This window comes from Anabas testudineus, chromosome 23, assembly GCF_900324465.2.
Source record: "Anabas testudineus chromosome 23, fAnaTes1.2, whole genome shotgun sequence".
NCBI classification, from domain to species: Eukaryota; Metazoa; Chordata; class Actinopteri; order Anabantiformes; family Anabantidae; genus Anabas; species Anabas testudineus.
In genome coordinates this window covers 8107194-8122658 of record NC_046631.1, presented here as the reverse complement: position 1 = coordinate 8122658, position 15465 = coordinate 8107194, and the positions used below count along the sequence as shown (strand labels likewise).

The 15465-nt window shown below is 40.3% G+C and overlaps 1 protein-coding gene across 3 annotated transcripts in view; it reads right to left on the bottom strand.

Annotated features, from left to right (window-relative positions):
- Nucleotides 1-6219: 6219 nt before the first annotated feature.
- The window catches only part of cacna1c (calcium channel, voltage-dependent, L type, alpha 1C subunit), a 153025-nt gene continuing 143779 nt past the window's right edge, over nt 6220-15465 (bottom strand). For 2 of the 3 annotated variants that reach the window (XM_026362847.1, XM_026362848.1), the window contains 16 exons: nt 15146-15237; nt 13567-13729; nt 13317-13444; nt 13113-13209; nt 12815-12917; nt 12498-12599; nt 12243-12370; nt 11943-12083; nt 10773-11137; nt 8659-8787; nt 8436-8563; nt 8225-8322; nt 7982-8078; nt 7771-7879; nt 7504-7669; nt 6220-7325 (listed from right to left, as the gene is read on the bottom strand). In XM_026362847.1, the coding sequence (XP_026218632.1) occupies nt 6849-7325; nt 7504-7669; nt 7771-7879; nt 7982-8078; nt 8225-8322; nt 8436-8563; nt 8659-8787; nt 10773-11137; nt 11943-12083; nt 12243-12370; nt 12498-12599; nt 12815-12917; nt 13113-13209; nt 13317-13444; nt 13567-13729; nt 15146-15237 (2523 nt within the window). In that variant the 3' untranslated portion in view covers nt 6220-6848. The remainder of the gene's footprint in view (nt 7326-7503; nt 7670-7770; nt 7880-7981; nt 8079-8224; nt 8323-8435; nt 8564-8658; nt 8788-10772; nt 11138-11942; nt 12084-12242; nt 12371-12497; nt 12600-12814; nt 12918-13112; nt 13210-13316; nt 13445-13566; nt 13730-15145; nt 15238-15465) is intronic. The other variant, XM_026362846.1, reaches the window with a different exon arrangement.

Sequence of the window (15465 nt, the reverse complement as noted above, 5' to 3'; positions counted from 1 at the left end):
GTTTTTAACAGCACCTTTCGGAGGCAGCGGGGAATGGTTTTAGTGTGACTGGCTGGAGGTGGAGATCCAGGGCAGCAGCATGCAGCACATCAGCCTGATTAGCAAACCAGAAACTGGTATTAATATCTACAGTGAGGCAGAGACCACAGGTACACAAACACATTCAACAGACCTTTCTCACTATGGACTCTGTGACTTCTAAAATAAAATACAGGTGGAATCAATATCAATAATAATGGCCACATTCCATTTAGTCCATTTAGTGGTTCCAGCTCAACGGCTGAGGTTTGGTGAATGCTGGTTTATTGGCACATCAAAATGGAAATGAGCCACGATTAAAGTTATTAGTTACACCTCTGCTTTTTGCTAATTAAAGAGACCACTAGAAGCAGGATGGACAAAATACACTGTACATGTTCTCCAGTGGTGTTCCACTTCCATAACTAAATAACAATGTTGTCATCCAAACTGTGACTTTATAACATTTCTCTGAGAGGTCTTTCAGTCTTTCAGAGTTTCACCATCTGTAATTAGTTTTAAAGGGGTACTCCATATATTTTACACATACATAGTTGTACCTCGAGGACCCATGGCATGATGATTTCACAGTGATATCAATGAGACTATGTCAGATTGAGCTAACATTAAGCTAAAGAAATAAGAGTATATTTTGGTAAATGTCCAGTGCCAGCATTTTTAAAGCCATAGGCAGCACTAAACTTCAGCACGTGTAGGCCTCTGCTGCATTAGTTTCACTCGCTCTTCTTTTAATCCTGGGAATCCCCTAGTTTTATGGATTCCTTTTCTTAAACAGCTGGGACGTACCCCTTTCATGTTTTGCAGCTGTGCATAGTTCTAATTCCTCTGTGCATTGAACAGCACACTCTAAAACAGACACATAGCTTCACTATACATCAGTATACCTAATTTTATCTTTCCTAGCGTGAACACACCACATGCTTTAACGTGCCCAGACATAGTATGAAGTAGGGAAGTGGGACTCATTGTATAATTTGTGCTTGAATATTACAAGTAGGCAATAAAATGTGGAATTTAAATGATATATACAGTGTTGTGTGTTTGTCCATCCTGAGCCTGAGGTTTTAATCCACCAGTTTTATAGATAATTTGGTCATTCTCATACTAACTATTCCCACATGTCTACAGAAGAAACAGAAGAAGCTGAAGACAAAGTAAAAGACTGTGGCAACACAACAGCAAGGCATTAGTGACACCTGTCTAACTGGAGAGTAAAAAAACAAGCTATTTCTCCCATGTCTCATGGCAAACATAAACAAAATAAATAAGAGCTCATAAGACACAAGATATGCAAAATCACTTTTCCAAACGGCCATCCACTGCTGTCCATATTCAAATGTTAATCTAGAAATACTGACTTTAGGTACTCTATGTACACAAAAAAGAATTAGCTACTCTGCCCTAATGTGATATGATACTTAACCTGAAAACAAAATGACTGGAATGCTCAAATATCAACAAGCGAACTTCATGCAACACTGATGGAACATCCACAGGGTTCGATCCACTGAAAAACTATAGCCGGAAATGAACAAATGTGATAAGAGCCATACTGTACTGAGTCAGAGAGGTGAAGTTAAGATGATTTTGCTGCTGAATCATCCAAATGATCAGCTTTTCACTCTGTGTCTCTATTGGCTGGATGTTAAACTACAAGCAGAAACACGGATTTCAGGTTACTGTCTCAAAACACATTTGTAACTGCAGATGCAGATCCAACATTGTGGCACGAGAAAAATAAATAAATACATCTTTACTAGACTGCACTGCAATGTACCTGATTTCAAGTATGTTAGGTTTCTCTGGCACGGAAACCACTGAGTTTACTTAAAAAAGGAAAAAACAGAAAACCATACATCTTCATGACATTGTTCTTTTTCTCACTTTCACAACTATATTTACTTCGGGAACCTTGTATACAGTCATTGTTATTGCATTGTTTTTGCATATCTTGTGGGATGCAAGATTACACCCACTCATACCATTAAACTGCAGCACATCACTTCATCATTCATGTTAACCTATATATATAACAAACATCGCAATGTTGCTCCATTCCACACAGGGGCACCACAGGCCTCTGAATCTCTCACCTGTATTTGAAACCAAATAGCATTTAAACACACACAGCCTGGCCTGGTTTGGTACTTCTGATATACAGGGTGCAGTCAGAACAAAATCCAACTTACAAAATGATGTCACACGGTGTGGTCATAAGCAAAAGGGGACAGAAACAGTGCTGATACTGTTTTAAACATAAGCATACCTAGTAGGCTCACAACAGCAGTCCATAAGTTGTAAATTAAACTGCCTTTTCTCAACCATACCACTGTCGTCACTGCTGCCATATTCACTGCTTTTATTGTATTAGTCCTCCTGCAAGAATATAAACAAATACATTATCTTGTAACATCTTTCTCAATCTGTGTGGACATTAGAGAACCTTACAATTTGCAGGTCAGTTTTTTTCTTAAATGGAATAAACTGAAAAGCTATAGAGGTGGCTCTGCTTTAGAAGATAAACATACAGAGTTAGGAAAAAATCTGAATTGAATTTTGATGTGACTGCACCTTCACTCTATCCTGTATCTTTAGATATGAACATTTAAGAGGAACACAAAGGTTTTATGTGAACTATATATATTAACTTTCATTGCTGAGTAGATCTATATATCTAGAGGTGATAATGAACACATGAATGTCGGTGTGCTTTAATGATTATTCGTCTTATCGCTCTGTTACGTAATCTTTCGGAACATTTTCCATCATAATTTTATCTTGGGTCTGAAAGTGGTTTTGAATTGGATTTAAGTAACGACTGTCATTCATGACAAAACTCATTTGAGGAACATTCAGCTGTTATAATACTGGTTGGTAAAATGGTCCAATGTAGCAGCTCAGATACAAACACTGCTACTCTACAATTTAGTAGTTTAGCTGGTTACATTTATTATTGAGGACCAAATAGCCATTAGATAAATGGGAGTTAAGCCCTACTGCATTTTAAAATCAGAGTTAACTAAATCCGACCCGGGATAGTTGAAAGTGTGGAAGTGTTGAAACATAAACCAATGCACAAGGCGAGACTGTGCTGAAGCCAGACCCTGGGCTGCAAACACATTAGCAGCCTTGACTATTCCCCAAACTGCCTTAGTAAAATTTAGATCATAAGTTTGACCAAAAAAAAAGTAGCTTATGCTAAAACGTCCACTAACCACAAGATAACCTGATAGCTTATGGTACCAAACCATTCAACACAACAGTGCCTATTTTAATGAGGTGTTTTTAAAAATATGGAGAAAGAAAAAAAGAAAGACAGAAAGACGACAAGTGTAAGGTATTGGAATGAAGCCAAAGGATTCTGGAAAATAGACAAAATGCCGAGGAGGGTATTCCACTGACAAAACAGACTCCTTCAGGATTTGTAATACGATCATAACCACAACACAGCAATAGCACTGCCACTTAAAACACATTCAACATTCACATTTATTTTGCATAATAATGTCAGAAGTCTGTTACTGGCACAGGATGCAGTGTATGGCAGTGTGCTCATGCATACCTTTCCATGTCACAATCCTGCTTTGCTTAATATGTGGGAATGAATCCGAGCAATGAGTCCATACTGGTAAATGGTAAAGTGAACTAACTAAGGGCCATACGTTAACATATGATAGAGTAATCTGGGTGGTTATGCAATGTCTCTTGAAGTGAACTCTATCATAGATAAATTTCTGCTGTTTTATCAAGATCCACTGAGAAGTATCTGCACGTGAGCACTGGTCTGATGCGATACAGACTTTCAGTACTACCTTTGTGTCTAGTTGATTGTGCATGGTGATAACAATGATTATAACTTTCCAGATTTTCAGTGGCTAGCATAAGTAAGCATACGTTTTTGGAACAGATATAATACCAAAGTGAGACTTGTGCCCTGTGCAATGTAAAGGCCTGAGTACCAAACCTGGCTATGGCATACTGTGGCCATATCTATCTAATGTGAATCCAAACTATAATCAAAGACCAAACTATAACAAAGAAAGGTCAATTAAAAAATGTCAGCATGCTACCTAGAAGCCATTGGGAAAAAAAAATACAATTCAACAAAACATTATCTTTCTTCCAAGCCAAAGTCTTCTGATCTGTATCCAATAATTTATCACATTAACCAAACATTTAGTATATCTTAGAAATTCTGAGTAAATTTCCTGTTTGTATTATAATTTTCTAGTAATTACTTTTACCAGCATATTATATTGCAGACAGGACATTTATCTCCAACAATGCAAATAAATCATCAAAATCAAGTTTTGTGACATGAGCAAACCTCAGTCAAAGAGATGTGATTGAGAGGTCTTGCAGCATCTGTACAACAGCCCTAATAGTTCAGTTGGAGTTTTATTATGATTAGATGGTAAAATCGTGTGATTGCATGGTGATACAGTCAATCAAACAGTGTGTCACCCCTGCAGCTCATTCACAAGGAGTCACTGTGAGAGTACAGGTTTGGTGTTTCTGCCATTCACAGCAACCATCCATGAAGAAAGAAAGCAGCATTTGCCAAAAGGCTTCTTACCTTTGGGCCAAGCTTCAATTCCAAAACTAATCAACACTGTAAACATAACTTTCACTCTGACCTCGCTGGAGACCTTAGGCTTAACTACCACTAAAAAGAAAAATAAACCAAAGTTATGCAAGGTATAATTTTCAAGGATAGAGTGGCTTCTGACTCTGCAGCTTGGCTAAAAAGTAAAAACCGTGCTAAAAAAAAATCACAAAGCTTTGGAAGCATGCCTGTCCATGGTAACCCTGTGTTAAGGAGGCCCATTGTCACACACACCCTTGCATACACACACAACACCATACTTGTAATGCTACCTTAATTTACTTTCTAGGCTTAAAATCAGGTTTTTAGAATACATAAGTAACCACTCAAACATAGACACACACACACACACACACACACACACACACACACACACACACACACACACACCCACCCACACACACACACACAAACACATTCTCACACATTTTTTTCTCTTCTGGGAAAAATAAATAAATAAATAGATACAATCTGTAAAAGGTGCATACTGATAGAGAGAAAGACCCCCCTTTTAGATACACACACTATCTCACACAATCATACACTCATACATCCTGTACTAAAATGCAGACACACATCTGCACCCACAAATATAGTTTTACATTCACACGCAAACACTACGCCCTGCTTCGATACTTAAAACCTCTTAAAATTCTCCTAAAATAAACCGAGCAAAAATACATTTATAAGACCAGCACCCCGATTGTGCAACAAATCAAGGATAAATTAAACCAATAACATCATGAATATAAAACAAAATAGTCATGGCTAGCCAGTTTTGCACAATATTGAACTGTTAAATACATAGTGGGTGTGGTCTGTAGAGAGCGTGTGGCAGCAAATCCAACAGTATTCCACGCTGAGAGGAAGAGGAGGGTCTTGGAGAAGGAAGTGAGGTTGAAAGATGGGCAGATCATATATGGATCCATGCCCTAAGTCTGTTTTCTTTTCAATCTGTCACTCCCGTGGTCTCCTTCACCCTGCCATCTCTGTTGCCCTGTTCGATGCACACACCTCCCTGAAGGCTGAAAAAGCAAAAACCTAGTGATGGAGGAAAAGGGACGGTTGAATAACTGAAGAGGAGGGAAGAAGAAGAGAGGGAGGAGTGAGGAACGGCGAGGTATGAGGCAGAAAAGGGGGCTCGCTGTCTCTGCTTAGCCACCAAATGCTCCTCCCACTTCCTGTTTGGGACAGGACGTGGGTGTGACCAAACAAGAAAAAGCAGTGGAGGAGGCGAAGCCAGATCAAGGCGACAGACGAGGAGAGTTTGTCTCCTGCTGGCGTCCTATTGACCAGCGGAAAAAAGAACTGGCTAGCTTCCTGTTGGCCAGAGAGTGTCTCTCTCTGCCCATGGCCCCCTTGAGCAGCCCTGTTGTGGCTGTTGGTCCATCCCTCAAATCCTTCCCCCCTTTGCTGGGGGTGGTGCATCACCTTAATTCCACCGCCCGGCTGGCAGGGCTGTGCTCCAACGTTCCTTTGGAAGAGGAGGAGAAATAAGATTTCAAACAGGGTTTTTTTACCCCGTTTTACAGCGCTTCAGCATCAGTGAACCAAGAAGGAGGAGTTGACCTTCGACCTCAAGTGAGTGCGGTCAAATTTGAATCCTTAACTGACCCCCCACCAGCTGGTCTGCTGTCCCCAACCTGTCTTCATGGCAGCCAGATAAACAACAATAACACAACACCAGAAAATGAAAACAAATACACAGTCGATTGCAGAAAATCCCTAAAAGAACTTCCCGCCTCTCCTTTTCTTTCTACCTTTTCTTCATCCCACTTTCCTTTTTTGCTTGTCTCTACTTTTCTTCTCTTCACACTCTGAGGACATGATAAAACTGTGAGGCACTTTAGAGACACACTCAGACGTGTGGAGAACACACACATACTCACACAAATAGAGAAACTCATAGTTTGCACACGCAGACACAAGCATACACTCAGATAGTAAAGAGTATAGTGTGGTATACTTTACTATAAACATTCACACACATACAAACTCATAACCCGACAAAATCGTAACTAGGTGTTTAAGATTGTGTCACTGGCCGCCATTGCCCAGAGCAGTTACATCTGGCTAAGAGGCAGACAGTGTGTGTGTGAGAGGCGGGGACAGACAGAACCAGCCACAGTGCTGTTAGCCAGCACTGATGAGCGTCAGTCTCTGAACATATCAGAGGGGCCAGCTGAACCCGTTGAACTGACTTCTACAAACTCGTCACACATTCCATATCCTCGTCCTCCAACAGCCCGCTGTCCCTCTGCCGTGCTCCTCCAATCACAACCGAGCTTCTATGATGCTCCTCCTCCCTCTCTTCTATCTCTTCCTCATCCTCTTCTTGTCCTATCCCCCCTGCAAGCAGCTCCTGCCGCTCCTCCACAGAGGACGGTCCATGGACAGAACCTCTGCTTCCTCCAGCCTCTTCCTCACCCTCACTGGGACTCAAGCTGGCCGCTCGGTCCCTGTGCGTTGCTGCTGCTGCTGTGTGAATGGATAAGAGGTTGCCATTCGGGCTGTGCTGGGAGGTGGAGGATGTGGCAGTGCTGTTGCCATTCAGAATGTTGTTGGCGGCATGCTCCATCTCCTCGATGGTCATGTCGCAGGCGTCAGCCAACTCGGCTTTGGTTGCCTCGATGAACGACGAGTCCTGGGCGAAATGACCCAAACCCTCCGATATTAGCACCTTGGTAAATAAAAGGGAAAAAGAGGAATGATAAGATAAGGAGGGAAAATTAGAAAAATGAAGAAATGGAATGGGAGAGCAAATGTTTAATATAAGGGGAAAAAATGAGGAAAGGTAGTGTAGTGTTAAGCAAAAACAAACCTTTTCCAGCCTATAATACATGCAAATAAACACTCACCGCCTCTACCAGACTGCCTGCACTGCCATGTGACAACAAGCCGGAGTCCTTCCCTAGTAGTGAGGGCACTGTGAGCGACACCGGCCTGGGTCTTTGATGAGACACAGTTACACTGGAACTGGGACTAGGGCTGGGCCCTCGACTGTTTCCATTGCTGTCACTGTACCTGTGCAAGAAATAATATTATTGTCCTATAGTATCATTTTACTTGTTACCTGGTTCTGCACTGTTACCTGTAGCAGTTTTTTTCAATGTACTGAGTCTTACCAGGGCCCACAGTTGACAGAGGGCAAGCTAGTATTAAGCTTTTCATGGGAGTTGGAACCCTCAAGCCTCACTGAGGGGACGCGCTGGTAGGAGGCATCACTGCCATGAGCTACAAAAACAAAGTCAAGAGAAACAATTAGAACAAAGTTTTGTTAACAGGCTCAGCAAAAAAGAAAAAGGTCTTTTCATGCTTTCAGAGGATGTAGTTTACCAGTGGGACTGGCTGGAGGCGTGGAGCACAGCCGACTGAAGAGTGTAGGTGAGTGACTCCTTCTTAGCAAAGGACTCAAACCTGCCACTGCCAGAGCCTGAAGGAGGAGGACAGAGACAGAGAGGGAGAGAGTTAGAGAGGAGCAGCAAGGGAAGATTATGGCTGTCAAACATAGCATGGATTCAGGGTGGATGTATTTAAAACTAGTTTACGTGCATGTAAGTGAATATTCGTGTCTTCTACCTGATGATGTACAAGGTGTAAGGGTACAACCGTCTTCTGGGAAACGTCTGGCCTTGATTGTCTCCTGAGACATTCCAGATGAAAGGAGGATCTCCGCCCTGAAGCCAACACCACAATATGCAGAGCACAGCACACAAACATGTAAATGTTTGTAATTTTATACTTACTTTTACTTTTTACTTTTTACGTCACTTTGTTTCTGTCTACTTACCCAGAGAAGTGGGGCAGAGGAAGACTCTCCTGGGAGACTGACACCCTCCTCCTCCTCTTCTGTCCTCTACCACTTCTCCTTCCTCCATGGGAGTCAGCTGCTTGCACGTGTCATCATGATACACCAGCCTGATGTGAACACATGGATTCATATGCAGGAGTTAAATACAAATACATGTACTTTTGGACATGCAAATTATTAAAATGAAGATTGTCGGCAGTACATGTCAGAGGAGAGCGAATGGTCATCCTTCTGGTACTCCCTATCGTCGCCATAGCTTTCATCGTACGTCTCCTCTGTTGACCCCTCCCCTCTTCTGATGATTGGCAGACGGCTGTCACTTGAGTCGGAGCTACAAAAAACAAAAAAGGACACAACCGAAACAAGCAAGCACACAAACAAACAAAATGAACATAAACACAGACCACATGTGGAAAGTCAGACAGATGTATGTAAACATGACATAAACACAAACACACAAGAGAAGCTGATTAGCAAAAACTCAGAGAGGAGCTTATGATGAACCCACTGAGGTTTAACTACTGCATGTTGAAAAAGAAAAGAGGAGGAAGGAAAAGAAGAAAAGGCTAGAGAATAAGGAGGGGAAGCGCAGGTGGAATTACAACTGTTGTTTTAAAGCTAAATGGTAAAAAGCATTAAAAGCAACATCTGGAATATGACAAACTGATAGCACAGCTGACGTGCAGACATCTTTACAATATAAAGGTCAGGACAGATAAGATAAAGGCTCATAACAGGTGATGTAGCTACAGTAGCTAACACTCTGAGAGCAGTATTGTGATGTAGACCTACTGGGAAATTAAAGTTACTTTTTATGCTGTTGTCAGCATTTAAAATGAAGGTCAATTAACTCCTAGAATTGGAAGCTGTCTAAACTACTCAACAAGAAGTGGATACAAAACCTACATTAACCTGGACAGAATTTATAATCAGAACACCAAAGACCCCCTCACCTAAGTCCTGTTATTTTTAAATACAGACTTCTACTGAATACTTGGTTGTGTGGGATTTTTTTTTCTTTATCTGAACTTTGCACAAAGATGTCTTGTCACCCCATATCTGTTACACATCTGTTTCATACTCCAGATGTAAGCTTTAAGGCGACATTGTGACATTTGAATTTTAATCTTTTCTACTTCACCAGGTTGTTGCTTGAAGAGCTACAAGAAGTTAAGTTTCCTAAAACTACTTAGCTTTCAGTTAGCAGCAATAATTTTTTAAAATGACGAACACTTATTTTTCTCCTGGTGAAGAGAAACAACATCAAATTGCCAAGATGTCCCTTAATCAACAGTTACTTTATGGGCTCCATGACAAACTCTGGGTTAGAACAGCCTTTGATTTAAATAAAACCTGATCAACCTTATTCCATTTGGCAGCTCGGTTAATTAATCAAGAAAATCCAAAGAGACAGGGCATCGGAAAGCTTACACTTGCCTGTAATTGAAATTTAGATCACATATTATCTGTAAGCAGGGTAGGGCAATGAACTCCTCTGTTTTATTAACTATACCAATCAGTCCTTTATGCAAACTCCAAATATTCACTCATTATGTATAAACCAATCCAAAATAATTGATTTGTAAAAATAACTAATGTTTAATGTTTAGTGAACCATAGTAGATGAAATGCTGGTGACTTTGCTATTCTAACCTGCCTTACCAGTACTATGGTGTAAAGAGTCAAGGTTTTGATGATAGTAAATCATGCATTTCATAAAATCATGTTCATTTGTCCATGTGACAATGTGTCCAACCCAGACCTGTCTTAGAAATACAATAACACAGCAGCATCAAGAGCCCTTGATAAGAAAGGTTTGGCCATACTGACCAAACAATCTCTCTCTGGCATTCTGAGCAGGTTTTTGCTAGAGCAATTAACACTGTATGTGCATAGCAACACGTAGCACCATAGCACCTTGGTAGCTTTGAAATTTTATATAACATCATGAAGCCTTTTTGGTGTGCAGTTAGGGGACTAATGCAACACACACACACACATACACACATTCTCTCTCTGTCCCCTGGCAACATACCGCATGAGGGTGTCATAAAAACACGTCCTGCTTGCCACCAGAATAAAAAAAACAGAGGTAGAGAGGAGGAAAGAAATAGAAAGTGAAGGAAATAGAAGAACCATTTAAGTCCATTTAAAAATGCCATGTTGTTGTCAGCTGGCTAGCTTTATATTTGATGAAGATCAGGAAATGAAAAACTAATAATTCATGCCTCAATTCAAGACCACACAAATTAGGAAGAAAATAGAAGAAATTGTGATAAACAGCATGATGTAACCAGCTGTCTGGCCTGCACTTACCTCTTTGGAGGAAAGCACCATGCAGATCTTGGCAGAAGGATGGGAGTGAGTGGCTGTCCTGTGTGCCCGTCCACAGTGCTTATGGATGGGCTTGGGAATCGACTGATGCCCTGGGTCGATACCCCGGCCATACCAGTGTTATTGGCATTGTTAATGTTGGCGTTGGAGCCTGATGAGGAATAGGAGGAGGGCGTGAAAGTGGTCGAGTCCATGAGCTTTTCGTGGGATGGGCTCTCGCCTTCACAAGGCGAACCCTTTTGGCTGATATGCAATGGGCGCTGGGTAGTGAAGGATTGTGGGAAGGATGTGCGGCCATCACTCTGATTGTAGTAGTTGACGTGATTGCCAAACAACCCACCCGTTCGCTGTGGCGTGAGAGAAGAGATGGTGAAAGACAAAAAGGAGAGAGAAAGACAGACAGACATAAAGGAAGAGAAGAGACAAGGGGCAGAGTCAAAAATATGTTTTAGTCAAAATTGTGTAACATTCATACATGCAGTCATAATTAGTACAGTCATATTCACTAGTAGCAGCAACAAATATACTCAGCCATAATGGAAAAGCAATGGCCCTTTATAACAAACAAAGGAAATTTGCATTTATTTTCAAAAACACAAATTTGTGTTTTACCAGTTGAAATCCTGAATATGGGAGCAGAATGAGACTGAATGAATGAATCAAACCGTTTGTTTTGGTCTAGGTTACATACAAGTATGTGAATGTAACAAAATTTTATTGCAAACAAAGTCGACCATATGAATGTAGCAATGATAGTGAAAATGGAAGGCTGGTAAATAGCTCTACTCACCCTTTCAGCAAAGGAGAAGAAGGTGCTGTGTGTGTATATATACATGTATACGTATGTGTGTGTCAGTTACAGTGTTGAAATATTTAATATAATGTTACTGTAAATTCATAGTTTTGTTTAGTGAATTTATGTTTACAATTAATAGTCACTGAATCATTCAAAACCCAAATGACCCAAACATTTTTCATTAGCTCCAGTGACTGGTAGCAAAGCTTTGGTGTAAAATGAGGCTTTTTTGAAAATCAGCACATGCATGTCTGTGTATCTGCATGTAGCAATAATGTGGCTTCAAGCTGGGCGCTGACCATCTCTCTCTTTCTTTCTCTCTCTTTGGAGAGTGAGTGAAGGTGTGTGTATCCAACCTTTACCCTGAAGATATCATCCTCGGATGCAGCTGACACAGGTTCCTTCAGGCCTTTATCCAGCTCCTCCTCCACGGTCAGGTCTCCAGAGATGGCCCTCCGAATTTCTGGACCAATATCATGCAATGTCCGCAGGCCCGCCTACACACAGATCAAATTATGGAGTGTTGTACTTGTCATGGAGAATCCCAGTGACTTATTTTGCTATAAAAACCTTCAGATGAGGTATCTTTACTTATGCAAATTATTTTGTAACTAGAGTTCATATAAAACAAAAAGCCTATTAGTTATACTGTGTACCTGCAGAGAGAGGGCAGTTTTAGGGGGCACCTTGGCCACCAGCCCTTGTTCTTTCCTCTTCTTGAATTTGCGGAAATATTCCTGGATAAGGAATGTGGCGTAGAACTTCCCGACCGTCACCTCATCATCTAAAAGAAATACAAATATTATTAGTTATTATTTAAAATTAAGATACTTTTTTTTCTTTTGTAATTCCTAATAAAACTTCACAGTAAAAAAATAATTAAAGCACAGCATGCTCATTATTATACATACCACCAGCAGGGGGCACTACTTGATCCAAGAGCTTCATACTGGTTCTTTTCCAGATCTTCTTCACTATTGCTCTGAGTTCCTCATTGGCTTGTTCCAAGTTACCTGTACAGACAAACAGTAGACAGTGCAAACACAATGTAGTATTTACTGTTTATTTCCCAGTTACACATTACCACACAAGCCACTGCTCCAATGACTACCTTCATAAGGGTCGTAAATTCAATTCCCATTTTAGTTTTAGACATGTAAATATGATGTTTCTGTCATCTCTACGTGTGTCTTGTGCTTGTACAGCTTCAATGGAGTGATTTTGTTACCTTCCGTCTTGATCCTGAGCGCTGTTCTGACCAGAGCAAATAGTGTGGCATTGAACATCACTGTTCCATCACTGTTCAGAGGCATGTTCATCGAAACCAGACGCTACATGAGATAGAAAACACAGACAGACACAAACACAAGATCAATAACACTGATTTCACAAAGATTTTTAGCAGATTTATCATTCATCAAAGACTCATTCTAATTCAACCCCAGAATAGTAAATATTTATTGTATTTCTTTTATAGATCTACAGTCCTTAGAGCATTTTGTCGGACTGTGTGTGTGTCTGTTTACCTTGCAGGCCACCCTGTGGGGACAAAGCTTTCCAAAACCAAGAGGAGGCTGGATTCTCCGAAGCAAAGTGACCACATCAAGATGCTTTATTCTGCCCCTAAACATAGCACAGGTGTTACATTATAGACACCCTCAATACAACACAATCTGTGTAGACGAAGTATAATTAATCCAATGGTATAATTAAACTATCTGTAAACTTACTTAGCTTCGGGGTCATATTCAGCCCAGATCCTCTTGAATTCATCGAGATGATGTGGTCCCAGAATTGACCAGTCGCGTGTCAGGTAATCAAAGTTGTCCATGATGACAGCCACAAACAGGTTGATGATCTGTGGAAAATCATGTTGTTTGTCATTATTTTCAAATAATATAGTATTATTAAATATTATGCATTTCTCTTTTTAAAAGGGTAACACTAACAATCAAAATCTTTTTTTGTCAGTGTACTCACCAGAAAGGCACAGAGCATGTAGAAGCTGACGAAGTAAATGATGGCAAACTGGCTGCCACAGTCCTCATTGGATGTACTGTTTTCATTGGTTGATCCTTTCTCACATGGCCGATTGGGCGAGCACGCCAGCATGATGTCCTGCCATGCCTCACCTGTTGCACATCTGATGGACACGTGCACACACCCATACAAATATGCATACACGTCGGCACAGATATGCATGCAAAGATACACAAAAGAAGAATATATAGAAAGAGACACACATGCATAGATGCACCAGCATAGAGTGTATTTATGCATTAGCACACACATACAGATGCATGGATGTGTGCATGTATGCATAAAGGCATACAAGCATATAGTGACATACACAAACACACACACAAACACAAACACAGGTACAATGACAAAAACAGGGAGACATACATACAGAAGTGTTAGAGCATAAAAACAAGTGAATTTAAGTGATTTAAAAAGGTAATTTAAATTATCATACAGTGAGTTTACACAGAAACAGTATATAAATGTGACTTCATATTTGATTTGATTAAAATGTAGATCCAACATTTGTCTAAACGAGACCCTTCTTCCATTCTGAATACTTCAGAAATATCACTAAAGTGATCATTTTTGGTGAGATTTTATATTTCTTCTCAATTAGGTGGTGAATATTTGCTGGATTTAAATCATATTCCAACTACAGTTGAGGGAATAACAATAGTATTTATCTTATGCATATCAATTATGAAGTATCCAGGTAGAGCATCCTTCTGAATGGAAGCCCATTTTTATGATATATTCCATGAAGGGGTCTGTGCAGAATCTGAATAGATAGAAATGATAGCTTTTATGACAAAAACAATAGGCTGGCTGCCATATGATTATAAATTGTGCACAAGTGGATTATGTATGAGCTATCCTTTCAGTTTCTGTGGTTTTTGTCCCCTGCATGGAACCTTACCATCATCACAACAACACAGGACAGAGAGGTTTCTGGGAGAGGATCCAGGATCCAGCAAATGTATTATCAGTAGAGTCTTCTGACAACTGTGCTGAAGGTGTAGTTCTCAGTGGACTAGAATATTTTCTGCTAAATCACCATCACATTTACAATAATTATCAGCTAACTGCCGAGCACACTGTGTGTACAGATAAGGTTTGAATGCCATTAAAGCTGCTAAGTAACTAGGTATTCTACGGTAGATCTAATGACATTATTGAGATCATTAGTTGATATTTACAGCTTTTAACTTTTTAACTCTCAGCATGCTAACAGTTACATGGCGAAACATTATCTCACATTGACTCTTGTGCAGAGTCAAGTCACAGTGCACAGTTATCCTGGCATTTAATTAACCCACTGCTGCCATAAAATGTCAAGGGTAAGCTGTAATGTAAAATATATATTTTTTTTTTCACGGTAAATGGAAAAGAAAAATTAGAGGTCACCAAAAAGGAAAAAGAGAAGATATTGTTGCTGATTTGGCATTACACATTAGACACATTAGGATGACAAAGGAGCAAAATAAAGGAGAAAACATACAATAATGATGACAAATAGCGGAATAATCTTCCTCACCTGAAGAGCAGCAGCACTGCTTGAGGGAACGTCTGGAAATTGTTGTTCCTGTTGATCTGTGTGTCGTCCTGCAGTGCTATCTTACCAAACATCTGCACAGGGGTGAAGGAAGTAGTAACAGCACACAGCATATGATGTCAGTGTTGATAAGAGGAAGTCAATCAGAATTAGAGGCCTGCTGTCCCCAGCAAATCAAATCAAAGTGTCTCTCGCTCATCATCATGACACAAACTCTATAACAGCTTTTAAAGAAACACAGGGACAGACAGAGAGACGAAGTAGAAAGACAAAGACAGTAACTAGATATCAACAACTAGGAA